Source organism: Ranitomeya imitator, chromosome 10 (genome assembly GCF_032444005.1).
Source record: "Ranitomeya imitator isolate aRanImi1 chromosome 10, aRanImi1.pri, whole genome shotgun sequence".
In the NCBI taxonomy this organism is placed as follows: domain Eukaryota; kingdom Metazoa; phylum Chordata; class Amphibia; order Anura; family Dendrobatidae; genus Ranitomeya; species Ranitomeya imitator.
Genome location: NC_091291.1, coordinates 79,905,376 through 79,929,641, shown reverse-complemented (window position 1 = coordinate 79,929,641; position 24,266 = coordinate 79,905,376). Strand labels below are relative to the sequence as shown.

At 44.6% G+C, this 24,266-nt stretch overlaps 1 protein-coding gene across 2 annotated transcripts; it reads right to left on the bottom strand.

Moving 5' to 3' along the window:
- Nucleotides 1-534: 534 nt before the first annotated feature.
- Nucleotides 535-22,440, bottom strand: LOC138652078 (oocyte zinc finger protein XlCOF6-like). Of its 2 annotated transcripts, none has more exons than XM_069742803.1 (7): nucleotides 21,879-22,440; nucleotides 20,606-20,697; nucleotides 20,300-20,479; nucleotides 20,093-20,216; nucleotides 19,912-20,009; nucleotides 19,623-19,713; nucleotides 535-2,023 (listed from the first exon to the last, which is right to left on the bottom strand). In XM_069742803.1, exons 2-7 carry the CDS (start codon nucleotides 20,681-20,683, stop codon nucleotides 588-590), a joined length of 2,007 nt encoding a protein of 668 aa, XP_069598904.1. In that variant the 5' UTR covers nucleotides 20,684-20,697; nucleotides 21,879-22,440; the 3' UTR covers nucleotides 535-587. The 2 variants fall into 2 exon arrangements, with proteins under 2 accessions (XP_069598904.1, XP_069598905.1); XM_069742804.1 differs by having other exon boundaries at nucleotides 535-2,020.
- Nucleotides 22,441-24,266: the final 1,826 nt, after the last annotated feature.

Here is a 24,266-nt window from a genome sequence, read left to right as displayed (position 1 = left end):
TCGCCACCTGATCACAAAGTGTACAAACTCGATCCATTGGTGGGGGAAAAACAGTATAGGCCAGACATAATGTGACGCTAGTCACCATTCAAGGACAGGCTGTGAAGCAGAGGAGTCAAACGTTCTGGGGTCAGATACCAAGAGAACATGTAGAAAAACTAAAGTGAAAAGACAAAGGCGAAGTCAAGTTATGATCTGAGGTCAGAATATCAAGAAGAGAGCGGATCAGAGCAAAGGGGCTAGGCAGATGGATGGTCAAAATAAGTTCCAAGGTCAGACAGTAAAGGATCAACCGAGCACAGAAATACAAGCCAAACCACTGACCAGATGCTACTTCTGTCAGAGGTCTTAAACTGACTGCTTAGCTAAGTAATTATGTAGTCATCTGGAAAAGCGGACACCTGAAAGAAGCTTAGCACCTATTAGAATGGCTAAGCTGTCCAGCAAAACACCGACAGTTCAGCATACCCGTGCACCAGATTGGACAACTGAACTATCCATGACACACTAAGCGGAGGAATCATGACACTCTGATGTTTATTACGCTGTTTATTAAGAGTTGATTTTTGAGTAAAACATTTCCCACATTAAAAAGGCTTCTCCCCTGTGTGACTGCTCTGGTGGCTAAGAAGAGATGATTTCTTCACAAAACATTTTCCACATTCTGAACAGGAAAAAGGCTTCTTCCCTGTGTGGGTTTTCTGGTGTTTAACAAGATATGATTTATGGCTAAAACATTTCCCACATTCTGAACATGAAAAAGACTTCTCCTCTGTGTGGATTCTCTGGTGTCTAACAAGATATGATTTATGGCTAAAACATTTCCCACATTCTGAACATGAAAAAGGCTTCTCCCCTGTATGAATTTTCTGGTGCGTAACAAAATTTGATTTCCGGGCAAAATACCTTCCACATTCTGAACAAAAAAAAGGCTTCTCCCCTGTGTGGATTCTCTGGTGCTTAACAAAATTTGATTTATTGTAAAAACATTTCCCACATTCTGAACAAGAAAAGGGCTTCTCCCCAGTGTGAGTTCTTTGGTGGATAATAAGATTCCATTTATTTTTAGTACATTTCCCACATTCTGAACATGAAAAAGCCCTTTCCCCTGTGTGAATTTTCTGGTGTGTAACAAAATTTGATTTCTGTGCAAAATACCTCCCACATTCTGAACAAAAAAAAGGCTTCTCCCCTGTGTGGATTCTCTGGTGTTTAACAAGATCTGATTTCTGGATAAAACATTTCCCACATTCTGAACACGAAAAAGGCTTTTCCCCTGTGTGAGTTCTTTGATGAATAACAAGATCTGATTTCTGGATAAAACGTTTTCCACATTCTGAACATGAAAAAGGTTCTTCCTCTGTGTGTGTTCTCTGGTGCTTAACCAAAACTGATTTCTTCTTAAAGCATTTCCCACATTCAGAACAAGAAAATGGATTCTCCCCTGTGTGAGTTCTTTGATGAATAACAAGACCCGATTTGTGGTTAAAACGTTTCCCACATTCTGAACAGGGAAAAGGCTTCTCCCCTGTATGAGTTCTCTGGTGACTGACAAGATGAGATTTCCATAAAAAACATTTCCCACATTCTGAACATGAAAATGGCTTCTCCCCTGTGTGAGTTTTCTGGTGACTAACAAGATCTGATTTCTGGTTAAAATATTTATCACACTTGAAACAAGAAAATCTATTCTCTTCTGTGTGAATTGTTTGATGTTTAAGAAAAGACTTTCTGATGGGAAAACTATTTCTACATTCTGAACGTGAAAACGGCTTCTTTGCTTGAGGAGCAATTCGTTTTTTAATGCTTATTTTGTAACTTTGATTTTCCTTAGTAGTCGATAATGAATCAGAAGACAGTACCAGATTTAAAGGATCAAATGACAGATCTTTGCTGTGAAGGGATGATGGTATATCTGGAGTACTGGCATTCACTTCAATTGTATCCTGTGGGATCTCAAGATCATCTGATTTAAAAATTGAAGATGTTAGAGGTCCCTCTGGTCCGGTTGTACAATCATCTGCTAAGAATAAAACCAATTATTATTTTTGAATAAAATGTCCATGAATTGTATAGTTACATAGTAACATAGTAACATAGTTAGTAAGGCCGAAAAAAGACATTTGTCCATCCAGTTCAGCCTATATTCCATCATAATAAATACCCAGATCTACGTCCTTCTACAGAACCTAATAATTGTATGATACAATATTGTTCTGCTCCAGGAAGACATCCAGGCCTCTCTTGAACCCCTCGACTGAGTTCGCCATCACCACCTCCTCAGGCAAGCAATTCCAGATTCTCACTGCCCTAACAGTAAAGAATCCTCTTCTGTGTTGGTGGAAAAACCTTCTCTCCTCCAGACGCAAAGAATGCCCCCTTGTGCCCGTCACCTTCCTTGGTATAAACAGATCCTCAGCGAGATATTTGTATTGTCCCCTTATATACTTATACATGGTTATTAGATCGCCCCTCAGTCGTCTTTTTTCTAGACTAAATAATCCTAATTTCGCTAATCTATCTGGGTATTGTAGTTCTCCCATCCCCTTTATTAATTTTGTTGCCCTCCTTTGTACTCTCTCTAGTTCCATTATATCCTTCCTGAGCACCGGTGCCCAAAACTGGACACAGTACTCCATGTGCGGTCTAACTAGGGATTTGTACAGAGGCAGTATAATGCTCTCATCATGTGTATCCAGACCTCTTTTAATGCACCCCATGATCCTGTTTGCCTTGGCAGCTGCTGCCTGGCACTGGCTGCTCCAGGTAAGTTTATCATTAACTAGTTGAGCATTTCTACTTAACCCCTTAATGACCCCGGCTTTTTTCAGTTTTGCGTTTTCGTTTTTCCCTCCCCTTCTTCCTAGAGCCATGACTTTTTTATTTTTCTGTCAATATGGCCATGTAAGGGCTTATTTTTTGCGCGATGAGTTGTACTTTTGAACGACACCATTGGTTTTATCATGTTGTCTACAAGAAAACGGGAAAAAAATTTCAAGTGTGGTGAAATTGCAAAAAAAAGTGCAATCCCACACTTGTTTTTTGATTAGCTTTTTACTAGGTTCACTAAATGCTAAAACTGACCTGCCATTATGATTATCCAGGTCATTATGAGTTCGTAGACACCAAACATGTCTAGGTTATTTTTTATCTAAGAGGTAAAAAAAAATAAAAAAATTGCGCAATTTTCCGTTATTTGTAGCGTCTCCATTTTTCGTGATCTGGGGTCGGGTGGGGCTTATTTTTTGCGTGCCGAGCTGACGTTTTTAATCATACTATTTTGGTGCAGATACCTTCTTTTGATCGCCCGTTATTGCATTTTAATGAAATGTCGCGGCCACCAAGAAAAGTAATTCTGGCGTTTTGACTTTTTTTTTCTCTACACCGTATAGCGATCAGGTTAATCATATTTTTGATTGATGGATATGGCGATTCTGATCACGGCAATACCAAATATGTGTAGGTTTGATTTTTTTATTTTTTTTTTTTATTTTGAATGGGGCAAAATGGGGGTAAATTAAACTTAATTTTTTTTATTTTTTTCATATTTTTTAAAACATATTTTTTTTACTTTTGCCATGCTTCAATAGCCTCTATGAGAGGCTAGAAGCTGGCATAGCCTGATCGGCTCTACTGCGATGCTCAGATCGCTCCTATGTAGCTAAATTACAGCATTGCTATGAACGCCGACCACAGAGTGGCGCTCACAGCAATCTGGCAACAACAACCATTGAGGTCTTCAAGAGACCTCTGGTTGTCATGCCGACGCATCGCTGACCCCTGATCATGTGACGGGGTTAGCGATGCGCGCATTTCCGGCCCGATGGGCGGAAGCGCTAGTTAGACGCTGCTGTCGGAGTTTGACAGCGGCATTTAACTAGTTAATAGCGGCGGGTGGATGGCAATTCAAAACAAAACAGCTGACATGTCCCGGCTTTGATGTGGGCTCACAGCCGAAGCCCGCATCAAAGCGGAGGTTCTGTCCTCGGACGTACTATTCCGTCTGAGGACAGAAAGGGGTTAAACGGTCTGTAAACATGGCATGTTATGTAAAAAAATTGAATTATTCAACAATACAATGACAGTTCACAGTCTAATAGAAAACCTCATAGGGTGAACCAGTAGAGCGTAGCACCCAAATCATGTTATGTAGTCGAAAATAATACTAATAAAAATTTCTACTCATCTCATAAACAAGTCCTCAATAAGGTCCATCATTGGTTAGTGGAAGAACAGGTTTCCACATTATTAGTGGCTCAAAGGCTCTTGAAAACCAACATGGCTTCCATAAACCAATCCAGCAATATCCGCTCTCCCAAAGTCAAATACCCCCCTCACTTCTAAGCCTTGAAGTACACAAACCACATTTGGCATCCATGTATTTGGCATTACCATAGTGAGAAGAACCCATTTAATTTATGGTTTGTGTTTCCTTAAGCACAATCTGGGCACTATGTGTTGGGTAATAAAATGGCAAATGTGCAAGTTTCACTTTTCAACATCCACTGCGTGCTAATTTTAAGAAAGTGGCTGTGGAGTCAAAGTAGTCCCTACCCCTACAGACTAATTTCCGGAGGGTTATAGTTTCCAAAATGGAGTCACTTTATGGGGATTTTCTACCATTTTGTCATATTAAGTCTTCTGCATATGGTGTGATCCATTTTCTCTGGGATCTGCTTCTACGACATTGGCTTATGTCACCAGGAGCCACCTTATTCATTCTGCAGGTTCCGCTGGAGATGGATGATATGTCAAAACCAGAAGCTCTGGACAGCGCAGGTTCTGTCCAGCCACTAAGATTAGGGTGGCTAGCTCCGACCAGCGATGTCACAGCAGGATCCTGATCGCTGCTGCGTGTCAAACACAACGAGATCGCTATCCAGGACGCTGCAACGTCACGGATCGCTATCGTTCTCGTTCAAAAGTTGCTCAGTGTGAAGGTACCTTAACCCCTTAGCGACCGCCGATACGCCTTTTAACGGCGGCCGCTAAGGGTACTTAAACCACAGCGCCGTTAATTAACGGTGCTGTGGAAAAAGTCCATAGCGCCCCCCAGAGGCCGATTTTCTCCGGGGTCTCGGCTGCCGAGGGTAGCCGAGACCCCAGAGAACATGATTCGGGGGGTTTTTAACCCACCCCGCATTTGCGATCGCCGGTAATTAACCGTTTACCGGCGATCGCAAAAAAAAAAAAAAAAAAGCGATCTCTTTTTAATTTCTCTGTCCTCCGATGTGATCGCACATCGGAGGACAGAGAAAAGGGGTCTCAGGTGGCCCCCCAATACTCACCTAGCTCCCCCGATGCTCCTCGTGTCTCCCGGTGGGCGCCGCCATCTTCAAAATGGCGGGCGCATGCGCAGTGCGCCCGCCACCGGGAGAATCTTTGGGGTCTCGGCTGCCGGGGGTAGCCGAGACCCCAAAGAGCATGATCGGGGTCGGTATTACCGACCCCTGTTTTGCGATCGCCGGTAATTAACTGTTTACTGGCGACCGCAAAAAAAAAAGTAAAGTGTAATTCTCTGTCCTCTGATGTGATCGCACATCAGAGGACAGAGAAATAGGGGGATTCGGGGACCCTAGCATACTCACCTAAGTCCCTGGATCCTCTTGCTGCTCCTCCTGGCCGCCGGCAGAAGAACATGGCGGACGCATGCCCAGTGCGCCCGCCATCTGTCTCCATCTGCCGGCCGGCAGGAGAACAGCAGTTGGGGCTAAAATTAGGGTTAGGGGTAGGGTTAGGGTTAGGGGTAGGGTTAGGGGTAGGGTTAGGGCTAAATTTAGGGTTAGGGTTGGGGCTAAATTTAGGGTTAGGATTGGGGCTAAACTTAGGGTTAGGCTCCTTTCACAGGGGTAGGGGTAGGGTTAGGGGTAGGGTTAGGGCTAGGGTTAGGGCTAAATTTAGGGTTAGGGTTGGGGCTAAATTTAGGGTTAGGGTTGGGGCTAAACTTAGGGTTAGGCTTCTTTCACATGGCATTAGGGTTACGCTTGGGATTAGGGTTAGGTTTGGGATTAGGGTTAAGGTTAGGGTTGTGATTAGGGGTGTATTGGGATTAGGGTTAGGTTTGAGGTTAGGGTTGAGATTAGGATTAGGGGTGTGTTGGATTTAGGGTTTTGATTAGGGTTATGGTTAGGGTTGACATTAGGGTTGTTTTGGGGTAAGGGTTGTGATTATGGTTAGGGTTAGTGATTAGGATTATGGATCAGGTTGGGATTAGGGTTAGGGGTGTGTTGGGGTTAGGGTTGGAGCTAGAATTGGGGGGTTTCCACTGTTTAGGTACATCAGGGGGTCTCCAAACACGACAGCCAATTTTGCGCTCAAAAAGTCAAATGGTGCTCCCTCCCTTCTGAGCTCTGCCGTGCGCCCAAACAGTGGTTTACCCCCACATATGGCGCATCAGCGTACTCGGGATAAATTGGACAACAACTATTGCAGTCCAATTTCTCCTGTTACCCTTGTGAAAATAAAAACTTGGGGGCTACAATATCTTTTTTGTGGAAAAAAAAATATTTTTTATTTTCACGACTCTGCATTCTAAACTTCTGTGAAGCACTTAGGCATTCAAAGTTCTCACCACACATCTAGATAAGTTCCTTGGGGGGTCTAGTTTCCAAAATGGGGTTACTTGTGGGGGGTTACTACAGTTTAGGTACATCAGGGGCTCTGCAATCGCAACATAATGCCCACAGACCATTCTATCAAAGTCTGCATTCCAAAAAGGCGCTCCTTCCCTTCCGAGCTCTGCCGTGCGCCCAAACAGTGGTTTACCCCCACATATGGCGCATCAGCGTACTCGGGATAAATTGGACAACAACTATTGCAGTCCAATTTCTCCTGTTACCCTTGTGAAAATAAAAACTTGGGGGCTAAAAAATCTTTTTTGCGGAAAAAAATAATATTTTTTATTTTCACGGCTCTGCATTATAAACTTCTGTGAAGCACTTGGGCATTCAAGGTTCTCACCACACATCTAGATAAGTTCCATGGGGGGGTCTAGTTTCCAAAATGGGGTCACTTGTGGGGGATTTCTACTGTTTAGGCACATCAGGGGCTCTCCAAACGCGACATGGCGTCCGATCTCAATTCCAGCCAATTCTACATTGAAAAAGTAAAACGGCACTCTTTCTCTTCCAAGCTCTGCGGTGCGCCCAAACAGTGGTTTACCCCCACATATTGGGTATCAACGTACTCAGGAGAAATTGCACAACAACTTTAGTGGTCTAATTTCTCCTGTTACCCTTGTGAAAATAAAAATTTGTGGGCAAAAAGATCATTTTTGTAGAAAAAATGCAATTTTTTTTTTTTTTTAACGGCTCTACGTTATAAACTTCTGTGAAGCACATGGGGGTTCAAAGTGCTCGCCACACATCTAGATAAGTTCCTTAAGGGGTCTAGTTTCCAAAATGGTGTCACTTGTGGGGGGTTTCCACTATTTAGGCACATCAGGGGCTCTCCAAACGCGACATGGTGTCCAATCTCAATTCCAGCCAATTCAACATTGAAAAAGTAAAACGGCGCTCCTTCACTTCCAAGCTCTGCGGTGCGTCCAAACAGTGGTTTACCCTCACATATGGGGTATCGACGTATTCAGGAGAAATCGCACAACAACTTTTGTGGTCTAATTTCTCCTGTTACCCTTGTGAAAATAAGAATTTGTGGGCGAAAAGATCATTTATGTGTAAACAAAAGCGATTTTTTATTTTCACGGCTCTACGTTATAAACTTCTGTGAAGCACTTGGGGGTTCAAAGTGCTCACCACACATCTAGATAAGTTCCTTAAGGGGTCTAGTTTCCAAAATGGTGTCACTTGTGGGGAGTTTCCACTGTTTAGGCACATCAGGGGCTCTCCAAACGCGACATGGCGTCCGATCTCAATTCCAGCCAATTCTGCATTGAAAAAGTCAAACGGCGCTCCTTCACTTCTAAGTTCTGCGGTGCGCCCAAACAGTGGTTTACCCCCACATATGGGGTATTGGCGTATTCAGGAGAAATTGCATAACAAAATTTATGGTTACATTTCTGTTTTTACACTTGTGAAAATAAAAAAAATGGTTCTGAATTAAGATGTTTGCAAAAAAAAGTTAAATGTTCATTTTTTCCTTCCACATTGTTTCAGTTCCTGTGAAGCACGTAAAGGGTTAATAAACTTCTTGAATGTGGTTTTGAGGACCTTGAGGGGTGCAGTTTTTAGAATGGTGTCACACTTCATTATTTTCTATCATATAGACCCCTCAAAATGACTTCAAATGTGATGTGGTCCCTAAAAAAAAATGGTGTTGTAAAAATGAGAAATTGCTGGTCAACTTTTAACCCTTATAACTCCCTAACAAAAAAAAATTTTGTTTCCAAAATTGTGCTGATGTAAAGTAGACATGTGGGAAATGTTATTTATTAACTATTTTTCGTGACATATCTCTCTGATTTAAGGGCATAAAAATACAAAGTTTGAAAATTGCAAAATTTTAAAAATTTTCGCCATATTTCCGTTTTTTTCATAAATAATCGCAAGTAATATCGAAGAAATGTTACCACTAACATGAAGTACAATATGTCACGAAAAAACAATCTCAGAATCAGCGGGATCCGTTGAAGCGTTCCAGAGTTATAACCTCAAAAAGTGACAGTGGTCAGAATTGCAAAAATTGGCCTGGTCATTAAGTACCAAATTGGCTCTGTCACTAAGGGGTTAAAGCTTATGTAAACCTAAGGCCAGACTATCAATCTCATCTATATCAAGGTCTCACTCCCATTGTACTCTCAAACCTAGGCTCATTGTGTGGTTGGGGATAGTAGACTAAAGGTACCTTCACACTCAGCGACGCTGCAGCGATACCGACAACGATGTCGATCGCTGCAGCGTCGCTGTGTGGTCGCTGGAGAGCTGTCACACAGACAGCTCTCCAGCGACCAACGATCCCGAAGTCCCCTGGTAACCAGGGTAAACATCGGGTTACTAAGCGCAGGGCCACGCTTAGTAACCCGATGTTTACCCTGGTTACCAGCGTAAACGTAAAAAAACCAAACACTACATACTTACCTTCTGCTGTCTGTCCCAGGCGCTGTGCTTTCCTGCACTGACTGTGAGCACAGCGGCTGGAAAGCAGAGCGGTGACGTCACCGCTGTGCTTTCCGGCTGGCTGGCGCTCACAGCCACTGCAGAGAAGCACAGCGCCGGGGACAGACAGCAGAAGGTAAGTATGTAGTGTTTGGTTTTTTTACATTTACGCTGGTAACCAGGGTAAACATCGGGTTACTAAGCGCGGCCCTGCGCTTAGTAACCTGATGTTTACCCTGGTTACCAGTGAAGACATCGCTGAATCGGCGTCACACACGCCGATTCAACGATGTCTGCAGGAAGTCTAGCAACGAAATAAAGTTCTGGACTTTCTGCAGCGACCAACGACATCACAGCAGGATCGTGATCACTGCTGCGTGTCAAACTGAACGATATCGCTAGCCAGGACGCTGCAACGTCACGGATCGCTAGCGATATCGTTCAGTGTGAAGGTACCTTAAGGGGAGCCGTCACCACGGGAGGTCTCACATACAGTCCCAGCTAATGGAATATGCCTTGTTCTGTGAGCTAAAGGAAAATGTTTAAGGGGGTGGGAGAAGTACCGTCACATTAAGCGACGCTGCAGCGATATACAATCGAAGTATAAAAAGGACAGCGCCACACCAGGAAGTGACAGACAGTAACCTTCTTTATTCTGCCTCCTGCGGCAACGTTTCGGTCCGTGGACCTTTTTCAAGCACAGTACAATCCCAATTCAACCACCATTTTATTCCATTAGAAACACCCACATGGTTAACCCACAACCAATGGGAGTGCCCTGACATCATAGAAAAAACAACAATATTACAAACATTATACAAAAACAATAAAAACAGTATACAATGCGAAACAACCCGTAACCAACCTCCCCATACACAGGAAAATCCCCCTTCATCGCTCTCCATATCATTAAACTCTCCATAGATCATATATAAACACTCCCGGCTACATAGATGTAAACATACCACCCCATCCAATAGAAGACATGCATCGGTGGTTGCCATGGCTCCATAGGTGTGCCGAGGGTAAGCTCTGCTCAATCAGAAAACAGCGCCGACCACATGTGACCGCACCGTACCTGACATGCAGCGCCCATCCCCGCACAGACTCACGGGCCCCACCACCATTGCGTATGTCCTAACGGCAGATCCGCCCACCAACATCCCACTCCAGGGCTTCTGTGTGCATCAACGGAGTCCACTTATGAGCGCTATATTCCCAACGCCCAGTACTGCGCAGGTCCGGGTAACCTCCCCCACTGCGCATGACCGTACATGGCAGCCGCACAGCATAGTCTCCAATAGGCACTTCAGTGCGCATGTCCGCGGCGTAACCGCTATAGTCCAGCTGTATATAAAAAAAATAAAAGAAAAAAAAAATCCTCTCCATGTCTCTTCAGGATATAGCAGTACACATATCATAGCGTGTCCATGTAAGGTCCATAATCCATGTGCAATTGCAGAGGAGTAACGCCACCAGGACCATATGTAAATGCCGACCATAAATGTCAAATGGATAGAGTAGGTATGTTGCCGGATATACTAATAAACAAGGTACTCAAAGACATCCTCTTAATCCTTGGACCCTGTAATGATAGATTAGAAAAGAGAGACCTGTTCCGATCGCATAATGTGCATAGTCCTCACATATACAGCGCTATGGGTCACCATATGGATAGCGAAGCCTATTACAATTGACCATAGGTATAGTGCATACAAAATATTTAATTATACTCCTATTCCAACAAAAAACACTAACTCACCCCAAAGGGTCATAGAGAGTTTACATTTGAACAGGAGACAATTAGTACCAGGGATTCCCAGGCCATCTCCCGTACTGGTACTAGCCCAGCTTCAAGTTGTTCAGCATTTGCAATCTGCCGAGGTCAGGCACATTCAGCCTAGAGCGGCCATTTGCACAATAGCATACCTCTTATCATAGAGAGGTGTGGGCATACTCGCTATCACATATAGTATGGGGAGATGGAGAAATGCAGTTATGGGAAATATTGAATCACATATCGCATACAATAATAAAAAAAGTGGTTAAAAACAATACACCAATGAGGAACCACAATTAACCCAAAAGGATGATAGAGAAAAATACTCTGCTGGTACTCAATATTCATGCCCCTCGGAGATAACGTATCGAGTTCAAATATCCATTTTAACTCTTTCTTTTCCAAGAGAGAAACCCGATCCCCACCACGTCTGAGCACAGGAACATCATCTATAATTCTATATCTAAGCTGATTGACCGAGTGTCCCATATCATGGAAGTGCCTAGGTACCGGAAGTTCAACACGTCGAGTTCTTATAGTGCTTTTATGTTTGCTGATCCTAGCCCTGACCTCCATTGTGGTCTCCCCTACATAGTAGAGGCCACATGGACAGCTCAGAACATAGACCGCAAAACTACTTCTACAGGTATAGCGTTTCCGTATCTCATACTTCCTACCCGTATGGGGGTGATAAAAAGAAGCCCCCTTCACCATGTTATTACAACACGCACAATTCAGACATGGAAAATTACCCAGGCTCGGACGACCAAACGTGGTCTGTAACTCCCTTTTCGAGCTGCCAATATCTGACACCACCAACTCATCCTTTAGGTTTCTATTTCTCCTATAGGAGAGCAACGGAGGCAATTTGAACTCCTGAATGTTGGTATGACCACGACCCAATAGTGGCCAGTGTCTTCTTATAACACCTGAAATTTGGTTACTAAGACCATTGTACGCCGTAACGAACGGAATCCTCTTATCCGTTAGAGCTCTCACCCTGGGATCAAGGAGTTCAACACGTTCTTTAGATAAAGCTCTAGCCTTAAACCTAGCCAAATCAGACCCAGGATACCCTCTTGCAAGGAATTTGAGGCACATCTCATCCAGTCTTTTATCCACTAGAGTATCATTTGAAACAATTCTTCTCACCCGAAGTAACTGGCTCCACGGCAGGGACTCCACCATACGGCGTGGATGTTCACTGGAGAAGTGCAATAAATTATTCCTGTCCGTATGTTTAACAAATAAATCGGTATGTAGGAGACCATCAGACTTATAGACACAAGTGTCCAGAAATTGCATCTTGGACTGTGAACAGTCCATAGTGAAGCCCAACCCAGGGTATATACCATTCAAATAGCAATGGAACTGTTCAAGTTCATTTCGATCACCATCCCATATCAGGAAAATATCGTCGATGTAGCGCTGCCAGCCCCTAACACGGCCCCAGAGCGGCGAGCTGTACACACGTTCGCCCTCCAGGACAGCCATATAGATATTAGCATACGTAGGGGCCACATTGGTCCCCATGGCTGTCCCGCGGCGCTGCAAATAGAACTCATCCCCAAAGAGAAAAAAATTCCTCCCAAGGATGCACTCCAGCAGCGCCAGGGCAAAAAGACCCTCCGCACCGACTAACGGCACGGAGGTGCTCCGTCTGCGTCTCAGAGCTTCCAGCAAGCAAGAAAAACCAATATAGCAAGCTGGACAGAAAATATAGCAAACAAAAGTAACACAAGCGAAACTTAGCTTATGCAGGGCAGACAGGCCACAAGAACGATCCAGGAGAGAGCAAGACCAATACTGGAACATAGACTGGAGGCCAGGAACAAAAAACTAGGTGGAGTTAAATAGAGCAGCACCTAACGACTTAACCTCGTCACCTGAGGAAGGAAACTCAGAAGCCGCAGCCCCACTCACATCCACCAGAGGAAGCTCATAGACAGAACCAGCCGAAGTACCACTCATGACCACAGGAGGGAGCTTGACCACAGAATTCACAACAGAAGGGGGCTTCTTTTTATCGCCCCCATACGGGTAGGAAGTATGAGATACAGAAACGCTATACCTGTAGAAGTAGTTTTGCGGTCTATGTTCTGAGCTGTCCATGTGGCCTCTACTATGTAGGGGAGACCACAATGGAGGTCAGGGCTAGGATCAGCAAACATAAAAGCACTATAAGAACTCGACGTGTTGAACTTCCGGTACCTAGGCACTTCCATGATATGGGACACTCAGTCAATCAGCTTAGATATAGAATTATAGATGATGTTCCTGTGCTCAGACGTGGTGGGGATCGGGTTTCTCTCTTGAAAAAGAAAGAGTTAAAATGGATATTTGAACTCGATACGTTATCTCCGAGGGGCATGAATATTGAGTACCAGCAGAGTATTTTTCTCTAGCATCCTTTGGGTTAATTGTGGTTCTTCATTGGTGTATTGTTTTTAACCACTGTTTTTATTATTGTATGCGATATGTGATTCAATATTTCCCATAACTGCATTTCTCCATCTCCCCATACTATATGTGATAGCGGGTATGCCCACACCTCTCTATGATAAGAGGTATGCTATTGTGAATATGTGCAAATGGCCACTTTAGGCTGAATGTGCCTGCCCTCGGCAGGTTGCAAGTGCTAAGCAACTTGAGGCTGGGCTAGTACCAGTACGGGAGATGGCCTGGGAATCCCTGGTACTAATTGTCCCCTGTTCAAATGTAAACTCTCTATGACCCTTTGGGGTGAGTTAGTGTTTTTTGTTGGAATAGGAGTATAATTAAATATTTTGTATGCACTATACCTATGGTCAATTGTAATAGGCTTCGCTATCCATATGGTGACCCATAGCGCTGTATATGTGAGGACTATGCACATTATGCGATCGGAACAGGTCTCTCTTTTCTAATCTATCATTACAGGGTCCAAGGATTAAGAGGATGTCTTTGAGTACCTTGTTTATTAGTATATCCGGCAACATACCTACTCTATCCATTTGACATTTATGGTCGGCATTTACATATGGTCCTGGTGGCGTTACTCCTCTGCAATTGCACATGGATTATGGACCTTACATGGACGCGCTATGATATGTGCACTACTATATCCTGAAGAGACATGGAGAGGATTTTTTTTTTTTTTTTTATATACAGCTGGACTATAGCGGTTACGCCACGGACATGCGCACTGAAGTGCCTATTGGAGACTATGCTGTGCAGCTGCCATGTACGGTCATGCGCAGTGGGGGAGGTTACCCGGACCTGCGCAGTACTGGGCGTTGGGAATATAGCGCTCATAAGTGGACTCCGTTGATGCACACAGAAGCCCTGGAGTGGGATGTTGGTGGGCGGATCTGCCGTTAGGACATACGCAATGGTGGTGGGGCCCGTGAGTCTGTGCGGGGATGGGCGCTGCATGTCAGGTACGGTGCGGTCACATGTGGTCGGCGCTGTTTTCTGATTGAGCAGAGCTTACCCTCGGCACACCTATGGAGCCATGGCAACCACCGATGCATGTCTTCTATTGGATGGGGTGGTATGTTTACATCTACAGTTAGGGCCAGAAATATTTGGACAGTGACACAATTTTCGCCAGTTGGGCTCTGCATGCCACCACATTGGATTTGAAATGAAACCTCTACAACAGAATTCAAGTGCAGATTGTAACGTTTAATTTGAAGGGTTGAACAAAAATATCTGATAGAAAATGTAGGAATTGTACACATTTCTTTACAAACACTCCACATTTTAGGAGGTCAAAAGTAATTGGACAAATAAACATAACCCAAACAAAATATTTTTATTTTCAATATTTTGTTGCAAATCCTTTGGAGGCAATCACTGCCTTAAGTCTGGAACCCATGGACATCACCAAACGCTGGGTTTCCTCCTTCTTAATGCTTTGCCAGGCCTTTACAGCCGCAGCCTTCAGGTCTTGCTTGTTTGTGGGTCTTTCCGTCTTAAGTCTGAATTTGAGCAAGTGAAATGCATGCTCAAATGGGTTTAGATCTGGAGATTGACTTGGCCATTGCAGAATGTTCCACTTTTTGGCACTCATGAACTCCTGGGTAGCTTTGGCTGTATGCTTGGGGTCATTGTCCATCTGTACTATGAAGCGCCGTCCAATCAACTTTGCAGCATTTGGCTGAATCTGGGCTGAAAGTATATCCCGGTACACTTCAGAATTCATCCGGCTACTCTTGTCTGCTCTTATGTCATCAATAAACACAAGTGACCCAGTGCCATTGAAAGCCATGCATGGCCATGCCATCACGTTGCCTCCACCATGTTTTACAGAGGATGTGGTGTGCCTTGGATCATGTGCCGTTCCCTTCTTCTCCAAACTTTTTTTTTCCCATCATTCTGGTACAGGTTGATCTTTGTCTCATCTGTCCATAGAATACTTTTCCAGAACCGAGCTGGCTTCTTGAGGTGTTTTTCTGCAAATTTAACTCTGGCCTGTCTATTTTTGGTATTGATGAATGGTTTGCATCTAGATGTGAACCCTTTGTATTTACTGTCATGGAGTCTTCTCTTTACTGTTGACTTAGAGACAGATACACCTACTTCACTGAGAGTGTTCTGGACTTCAGTTGATGTTGTGAACGGGTTCTTCTTCACCAAATTAAGTATGCGGCGATCATCCACCACTGTTGTCATCCGTGGACGCCCAGGCCTTTTTGAGTTCCCAAGCTCACCAGTCAATTCCTTTTTTCTCAGAATGTACCCAACTGTTGATTTTGCTACTCCAAGCATGTCTGCTATCTCTCTGATGGATTTTTTCTTTTTTTTCAGCCTCAGGATGTTCTGCTTCACCTCAATTGAGAGTTCCTTTGACCGCATGTTGTCTGCTCACAGCAACAGCTTCCAAATGCAAAACCACACACCTGGAATCCACCCCTGACCTTTTAACTACTTCATTGATTACAGGTTAACGAGGGAGACGCCTTCAGAGTTAATTGCAGCCCTTAGAGTCCATTGTCCAATTACTTTTGGTCCCTTGAAAAAGAGGACGCTATGCATTACAGAGCTATGATTCCTAAACCCTTTCTCCGATTTGGATGTGGAAACTATCATATTGCAGCTGGGAGTGTGCACTTTCAGCCCATATTATATATATAATTGTATTTCTGAACATGTTTTTGTAAACAGCTAAAATAACAAAACTTGTGTCACTGTCCAAATATTTCTGGCCCTAACTGTATGTAGCCGGGAGTGTTTATATGTGATCTATGGAGAGTTTAAAGGGAACCTGTCACCTGAATTTGGCAGGACTGGTTTTGGGTCATATGGGCGGAGTTTTCGGGTGTTTGATTCACCCTTTCCTTACCTGCTGGCTGCATGCTGGCTGCAATATTGGATTGAAGTTCATTCTCTGTCCTCCATAGTACACGCCTGCGCAAAGCAATCTTGCCTTGCGCAGGCGTGTACTACGGAGGACAGAGAATGAACTTCAATCCAATATTGCAGCCAGCATGCAGCCAGCAGTTAAGGAAAGGGTGAATCAAACACCCGAAAACTCCGCCCATATGACCCAAAACCAGTCCCGCCAAATTCAGGTGACAGAGTCCCTTTAATGATATGGAGAGCGATCAAGGGGGATTTTCCTGTGTATGGGGAGGTTGGTTACGGGTTGTTTCGCATTGTATACTGTTTTTATTGTTTTGTATAATGTTTGTAATATTGTTGTTTTTTCTATGATGTCAGGGCACTCCCATTGGTTGTGGGTTAACCATGTGGGTGTGTCTAATGGTATAAAATGGTGGTTGAATTGGGATTGTACTGTGCTTGAAAAAGGTCCACGGACCGAAACATTGCCGCAGGAGGCAGAATAAAGAAGGTTACTGTCTGTCACTTCCTGGTGTGGCGCTGTCCTTTTTATACTTCGATTGTGGACTCTCTTGCTGGGACGGAAACCCTGGTGTGGACGAGCGCCCTGATGTCCATGGAGACGGTGTCAGTATTGGGTGCGGTCTAACACATTTGTTGGATAGTTGCAGCGATATAGACAACGATGCCGATCGCTGCAGCGCCGCTGTTTAGGTCGCTAGGAGACGTCAAACACCGGCAACAGCTGAACGATGCAGGAGCAATCCAGTGACGTACTTATCGTTCTCGCTGGTTGTTAGCTCCATGAGAAAACATTGCAGGCATCGTTGCTTTTGCTGTCAAACATGACGAATCACGCCGACCTGACGACCAAATAAAGTTCCGGACTTCTAGCAACGACCAGCGATGTCACAGCGGGATCCTGATCGCTGCTGCGTGTCAAACACCACGAGATCGCCATCCAGGACGCTGCAACGTCACGGATCGATGTCGTTCTCGTTGGAAAGTTGCTCAGTGTGAAGGTACCTTTAGGGCTGAATCAAGCAGTCGTTGGAGAGATTTCGATGGAAGAGGATCCAAGCTGGGATGGATGGATGATCTAGGAGTTTTGGAGATTGTTGGCTGGAGGGGTATCCATGAGTTACAGTTGGGATATCCATCATCTGGAGGAATATAGGCTGTGACTGCACACTATACCAGCTGGAGATACAAAATATGTGGGCCAACCAAAAGTTGGGACCCAGTGGGCATCGCCTGGTATGGAGCCAGTGGAACGACCGATCTCAGATTAGGAACTTGTGGACTGAGGACATTGTATTTGGGCCATCTACCTGGATTTGTTGTACAACCATGGATGTATGGAATAAAAAAATAGTTGCATCTTTAACCTGCCTAGGTGATTTTTATAACCCATAACTTCAGATCTTCACAGTGGAGGGGTCTTAAAGTTAGATCTCGGACATTTGGAAGAGCAAATGGAGACTTTTTTTAAAAGACTACCAGGGGTATACAGACTCACATAAGTGAGCCAGGACAATCCCACCACAATTAATCTGTAAAAAGAAAAAAAAAACCTATAAAAAATATATGTTATATTCCCATCAACAACATGTGTATGAAGGGAGATCTCCAACACTAAACCAGAGTTGTACTCATTTAAGGTGGACCATTGGGGCTACTATGAGTCCTGACCAAAAGAGTAAAGAAAGTATTAGTGCTCCCATGTCAGGAGAGATTCTGCAATAATCTGAATTCCTTAGGATTGAAAACATAATGGAATTTATGACGTGGAGTGAATCCATGAAACCAGAGCTCGAGCCATGCCAACACATCTCCTGCAGACGTCAATAAATGTATATTACAGCCATCAGCCATGCACAGTTAGAGATAAATCATGCGTGAGGCAATGACTCATGTAACAAGTAGGGGTAACTGTGTGTGCTCCCCAGGTTGTGCATGCAGACGGATGAAGTCCATAGGTGTGCATGGGAGTCACGGATTTCTGATCCAGGTTTTCCATGTGGCTGAAGGCCACAGGTTTGTGTGTGTTAAAAGCCCTGCAGTAAGAGGTATGCATGTGTCAGGTGTACAGTCTGGTGTGTGCTGGTGTGCAGAGCAGAGGCCTGCAGAGCGCTGGCTAAGTGCATGGAGGCACAGGCCAGCGGAGCCAGCACCCAGGGCAGCTGAAAGGCTGGCACCCGTAGCATATACAGTGATGCAAGTCGTCCATGGTACTGGTTCGGATGTGGACAGTCCTGTGCCTAGAGATTGATGTCCTGTGCCCGAAAAAGGACTAGCATGTTTTATGATTGCAAATGGGTGAATATGGTGCCCGGCTGCTATATGGAGGATATCCTGGTCTGTGTATAGCTGTGTGAGTAAAGAGACTGTAAGAGACTGTGATACAGTGATGCAGGACAACCACGGGAACTGGTCATTGAAGGCTGGCGTCTGTAGTGTCTGCAACATATGAGGCTGTGTATATGGAGACTACAATATGGCGTGCGGTCGCCCAGGGAAACTGGATAAGGGAAGTCTGGCCTGTTTAGGGACTGTAAATCTAAAGCCATATGATATGTTTTGCTACACTGAAGTTATAAGCATTTGTGTGAATTGGAGTTTAATGCTGTGGGGAAACACATTATAGAGACTTTTGTGATGGAACTTTGTGGGTCACTGCCTCTTCAATACAAACGATGGTACTACAATCTTACACATGGCACAGGTGTAATGTTTTTTGTTTAGTTTATCACAATCCTCCTTGAAGCTTGTCAGTTTTAAAAGAAAATTAAAAGTCAGGATAAAGGGAATCTTTGCTGTTATTGTACAGAAATTCACACTTGGCCCTCACTGCACATTTAATGTTGTCGATCATAAAAGCGAAGTTTCTAGGAAGCCAACAGCATCATTACCCTCCGCTTTCTCTTAGGCTGCCGTCACACTAGCAGTATTTGGTCAGTATTTTACATCAGTATTTGTAAGCCAAAACCAGGAGTGGAACAAATAGAGGAAAAGTATAATAGAAACATATGCACCACTTCTGCATTTATCACCCACTCCTGGTTTTGGCTTACAAATACTGATGTAAAATACTGACCAAATACTGCTAGTGTGACGGCAGCCTTAGAGGCCCAACATATTTTTCTTCAAATGATTTTTTTAACTTGTCAGCACATTCTATGTAAGCTGTAATTTGGCTTTGTAGTTTACAGATCTGGGCAGGTAACGTTAAGGGTCTCCTAATCCCAGAGAGTAGGTGGATCCTTCAGGTTGTAAGTTCTATAGTAAAGGGCTTTCAATACCCAAATTAATTTGAACACTTTTGGATGGAGAAGAATGTTGTGGTCTAGAGGCAAAATGGTGATCACACAATTGTGATACCGCCGGACTACACCGATAAAGCAGTTACAGCCGGTGAATGAGAAGAATCTGTAACTTCTCTGTATTTAGTGGTTACTACTCACCTGGGTAGTCGTCTGTAGGAATCGCCTCTTTACACCGCTCATCACCCCTCACATATGTCTCTGTATCATTAATATGGGTCAGATCTTCACCCTGAAACAAATATTGTAAAAGTCACAGACAGATGGAGAAGTCACATCTATGATCAGCTCTAATGCTGCCATCTCCACCGTTCTCATTACACAAGTATAAACCATATAATACTGGTGGATAAAACAAGACTGAGCACAAGACCTTCATAGCCATCTACACATCATAGGGAGTATCTCCTGACACCTTCTCTCCATCTACCTGATGATCCTGAGGAACATTGGGATCTTCTTGTTTACAGTCCTGTGGAAGAAGAGGACGGGGACATCTCTCTGGTGTTATCCTCTTAATGGATATATCTGGAGGAAACACATACAGGGACTGAATTCATTCTTCACATAGAAATAATTATAGGTCGTGTGTATTTAGTCCTGTCTATTACCTGGCGATGTGAGGGGCTGAGGAACCTCTGTCATAACGTCCTTGTATACATCTTTATGTCCTTCTAAATACTCACATTCCTCCATGGAGAAATAGACAGCGACATCCTGACACCTTATAGGAATCTGACACATACAATGATACCGTCATCCCCCTGATCCCTTCATATGGTTACTATATAATGTCCCAGCTTTCCCAGCAGGGTAACCTCTCCAGTCAGCAGCTCAATCATCTTGTAGGTGAGTTCTAGGATCTTCTGGTCATTGATGTCCTCATGTATCAGGGGGTGAGGTGGAGGCCCCATCATTGGGCTCAGGGGTCTTCCCCATCCCTCAGACACAGGGTCCTGACAGCGGTCACTAGAGGTCTTCTTCACTACTGTGTAATCCTGGTTATGGAGAGACACATTAATAAATCTCACTACAGACATTTCCAGAGTCCTCACCTCTCCAGTTCTGTCCATCTGTTATTCCCATAGATAATCATGTAATGTGACGATATCAGAATCTCTCACCTCTCCAGTAAGCCGGAAGAGGATCTCTAGGGTGAGGTGTAATATCCTCTCCGCCATCTTGTCTCTGTCCATATTCATTGTATTTTAGGGACCTGATTGAGAAGAAGATGAACCGATGTGAGATCATAAAGAGATAAAGAGTTCTGTGTAATAATACAATTACTGGAAATAATAAGGGAAACATATGAGGAGATTTATTATTTTACAGTATTTTGTTCTCTTCTTTACATCTACTAATGAAACCTATATATTTTAGGTCACAGACAACAATCAGTTTCTTCATCGAGTCGGCAGCTGAATACGTTTCTCATAGACTCATCTTCCATAACGCTAATTATCATCTCATTTACCGACACTGGAACCGGCATTAGAAATACTGCAGGAGACATTCATTACACGTGACATGAGAAATAACTACTTCATGATGAGGACGACATCTTCATCTTCTACTACGGCTCCAGAAACATATTTGGCCAGAGTCCGTCACTGACTCCATCACCACCGGCTGTCTATATGAATATGTATACTGTGTGAGGAGGATGTTGGTACTGGGGAATGTTATACTGTGTGGAGGCCAAGAAATGGGCACTGTGCTATGAGAGCGAGGCCGGCGTCACACTAAACAAATGGAAAATCAGTCCGAGTCTCCCTGCCGAGAGTCGCACAAGTGTTCTCCTATGGTCATCCGTGTGTAATGCGATGATGCGATTTTCTCCCACCCATGTATCCGTATGACATGCGTATGGCTTTACATTTCTCACTGATTTTCTTAATTGAATGAATTTGCACAATGGGTTGAAATTAGGAAAATGTAATTTGTCACAAGCTACACAGATGTTCCGTGTAGTGTCCGAGTTTTTCTCGCACCCATAGACTTGCATTGGCGAGTCTCGGACAATATACGAGTACAATCGCAGCATGCTGAGAATTTACACGCACGCATAATACAGGTTTCCTTAGTTTTTCATAGTTGGGTCATTTGTATCTATCAGCGGAAAAGGAACAAAACCATTGTGAATCTTATAAGGCGGCAACACAAAAACTCCCCAAATCTAACATTATTATATCATCCCCACAATGTGAGAGTCTTCAGGGTGAATCCTCTCTCACCATCGGATTACAGCGGATACTATGGAGCTAAAGTGACTAAACAGACTTTCTGTCACCTCCATAAAGCGGCACTTTTCTGTGTTTGTCAGAACTGTCCGAGGATTATTAGAGGTGAGAGTCTCCCCCAATTAGAAGGGACACCTGTGGATATTGGGGTCTTTACCTGCTAGTTTCTCCCAAAGGGTTAAACGCCGTCTGTAACTTCAGGGTCTTTCTATGAAGCTTCTTCTCTGAACTTTCTTCCTCTGTTTTCTGCCGTATTTCTATTACTCTCCGGAATCAGGAATGTATTAAGTCCTAGAGAAACTGTGGAGAAAGAATCATTTCTAATTCTGTGTTTCCAGGATTCTTCTTGTGGGAATTGGCTGCGATATCCCCGGTGCAATATATTACTAGTATTAATGCGCCAGTAATGGGGAATCACCACATCCCTCCACCTGCAGAGCCGCACTCCACATACACGGCTGTTCTGTGCGCACAGGACCTGTGATGAGGTCACAGGAGGGGAGGAGTCAGGGGTCACATGATCAGGGGCCTCACTGTATGCAGGACTCTGCTGTGCTGGTTGTCATGGTGCTGGATGAGGGGAAGTTTATGTGTGGGGTCAGGGGGGTTTACAGTGTGGATGTAGCAGAGCTGTGTGTGTACGAGGTGTACGGAGCAGAGCCGTGTGTATGGGGTGTACAGATCGGAGCCGCATGTGTACCAGGTGCATGTAGAGGAACCGTGTGTGTATGGGGTGTACAGAGCGGGGCCACGTGTGTACGAGGTGTACAGAGCAGAGCCGTGTGTGTACAAGGTGTATATAGCAGAGCCGTGTGTGTATGGGGTTTACAGAGCAGAGCCGTGTGTGTACAAGGTGTATATAGCATAGCCATGTGTCTACGAGGTGTACATAGAGGAGCCGCGTGTGTGCGGAGCCGCATGTGTACGAGGTGTACATAGAGGAGCCACGTGTGTACGGAGCACAGCCACATGTATACAAGGTGTATATGCTGCGGAGCCGCATGTCTACGAGGTGTACATAGAGGAGCCGTGTGTGTGCGGAGCCGCATGTGTACGAGGTATACATAGAGGAGCCGTGTGTGTATGGGGTTTACAGAGCAGAGCCGCATGTGTGCGATGTGTGCAAAGCATAGCCATGTGTCTACGAGGTGTACATAGAGGAGCCGCGTGTGTACGGAGCGGAGCCGTGTGTGGACGAGATGTACTGAGTGGGGCCGTGTGTGTGTACGGAGCAAATTTTCAGCCACGTCCTTTGGAAGTGCATTGAGCTGTTGGTTGGGTTGGTGTTAAGGGAAAAAGGAAAAAAAATCTCTTTCAATCTTCTTCCTCAGCGAGTGTGAACAGAGCATAAGTGCAAGCGGAACTTAGTGTGTGACTTGTGATTCAGTGACTTTGGATTCAGGGAGTTTCCAAGGGAGGAATTACTGAATTGCTGTCTGTATTTTATTAATACTTTGCATTTTTTTTTTTTTTATTTAACTTTTCTGTCTGGTGCAATCCCCATTAGGAAATGTGCTCCACTCTTGTTAATGCCATCCAGTGCACATCTTGCCACATGTATGCAATCCTTGATCAGCCGGTCGAGGGTGCACACTGCTGTGCGATATGTGAGTACGTTGAGCATTTGGAAGCCCAGATTCTGGATCTAAATGTGCAGCTGGCAACACTGAGATCCATTGACAATATGGAAAGGAGTCTTCTGCTCACTGAGCAGACGCTCAATGGGATAGATGAGGTGGGGGATGGTAGGATGGAGCTGTAGGACAGTGAAGTAGCTAGGTGGGTGACAGAAGGCCCGGTAGAGGGAAGAGTGCCAGGGAGGCTAGTGCTGATCTGGCACACACCAATAAGTTTGCTAAGTTGGCAGATGAGGGGGTGCCAGTACAGGGGTAGCACTGCTGCAGCCAGGCATGTCCTCTGAAAGCCGGAGGGGTGACTGCTCCAGTAAGGAGGGAAATAGGAGAGCAGGGCAGGCCAGACAGGTGCTGGTAGTGGGGGACTCAATTATTAGAGGAACAGATAGGGCAATCTGTCACAAAGACAGGGATCGTCGAACGGTGTGCTGCCTACCTGGCGCTCGAGTCCAACACATCGCTGATCGGGTGGACAGATTACTGGGAGGGGCTGGTGAGGACCCAGCGGTCATGGTGCACATTGGCACAAATGACAAAGTTAGAGGTAGGTGGAAGGTCCTTAAAGATGATTTCAGGGAATTAGGCTGAAAGCAAGAACCTCCAACGTGGTATTTTCCGAAATACTGCCTGTACCACGTGCCACGCCAGAGAGGCAACGGGAGATTAGGGAGGTTAATAAGTGGCTCAAGAATTGGTGTAGGAAGGAGGGGTTTGGATTCCTGCAGAACTGGGCCGACTTCTCAGTTGGCTACAGGCTCTACGCTAGGGACGGGCGGCACCTCAATGGGGAGGGTGCTACTGTGCTGGGGGAGAAAATGGCTAGAAGGTTGGAGGAGTGTTTAAACTAGGGAATGGGGGGGAAGATAGTGCAGATTGAGACCTGGGCACAAATAAGGAAGTTGGGGGTGGTG

What these genes read in the sequence shown, in the direction of transcription:
- LOC138652078 (XM_069742803.1), bottom strand. Translation starts at nt 20,683, where the DNA reads ATGAATATGGACAGAGACAAGATGGCGGAGAGGATATTACACCTCACC. An exon ending in TCAGCCCCTCACATCGCCAG is followed by an intron (nt 20,010 to 20,092) that starts GTAATAGACAGG and finishes TGTTTCCTCCAG; the next exon opens with ATATATCCATTAAGAGGATA. An exon ending in ATGTTCCTCAGGATCATCAG is followed by an intron (nt 19,714 to 19,911) that starts GTAGATGGAGAG and finishes TATTTGTTTCAG; the next exon opens with GGTGAAGATCTGACCCATAT.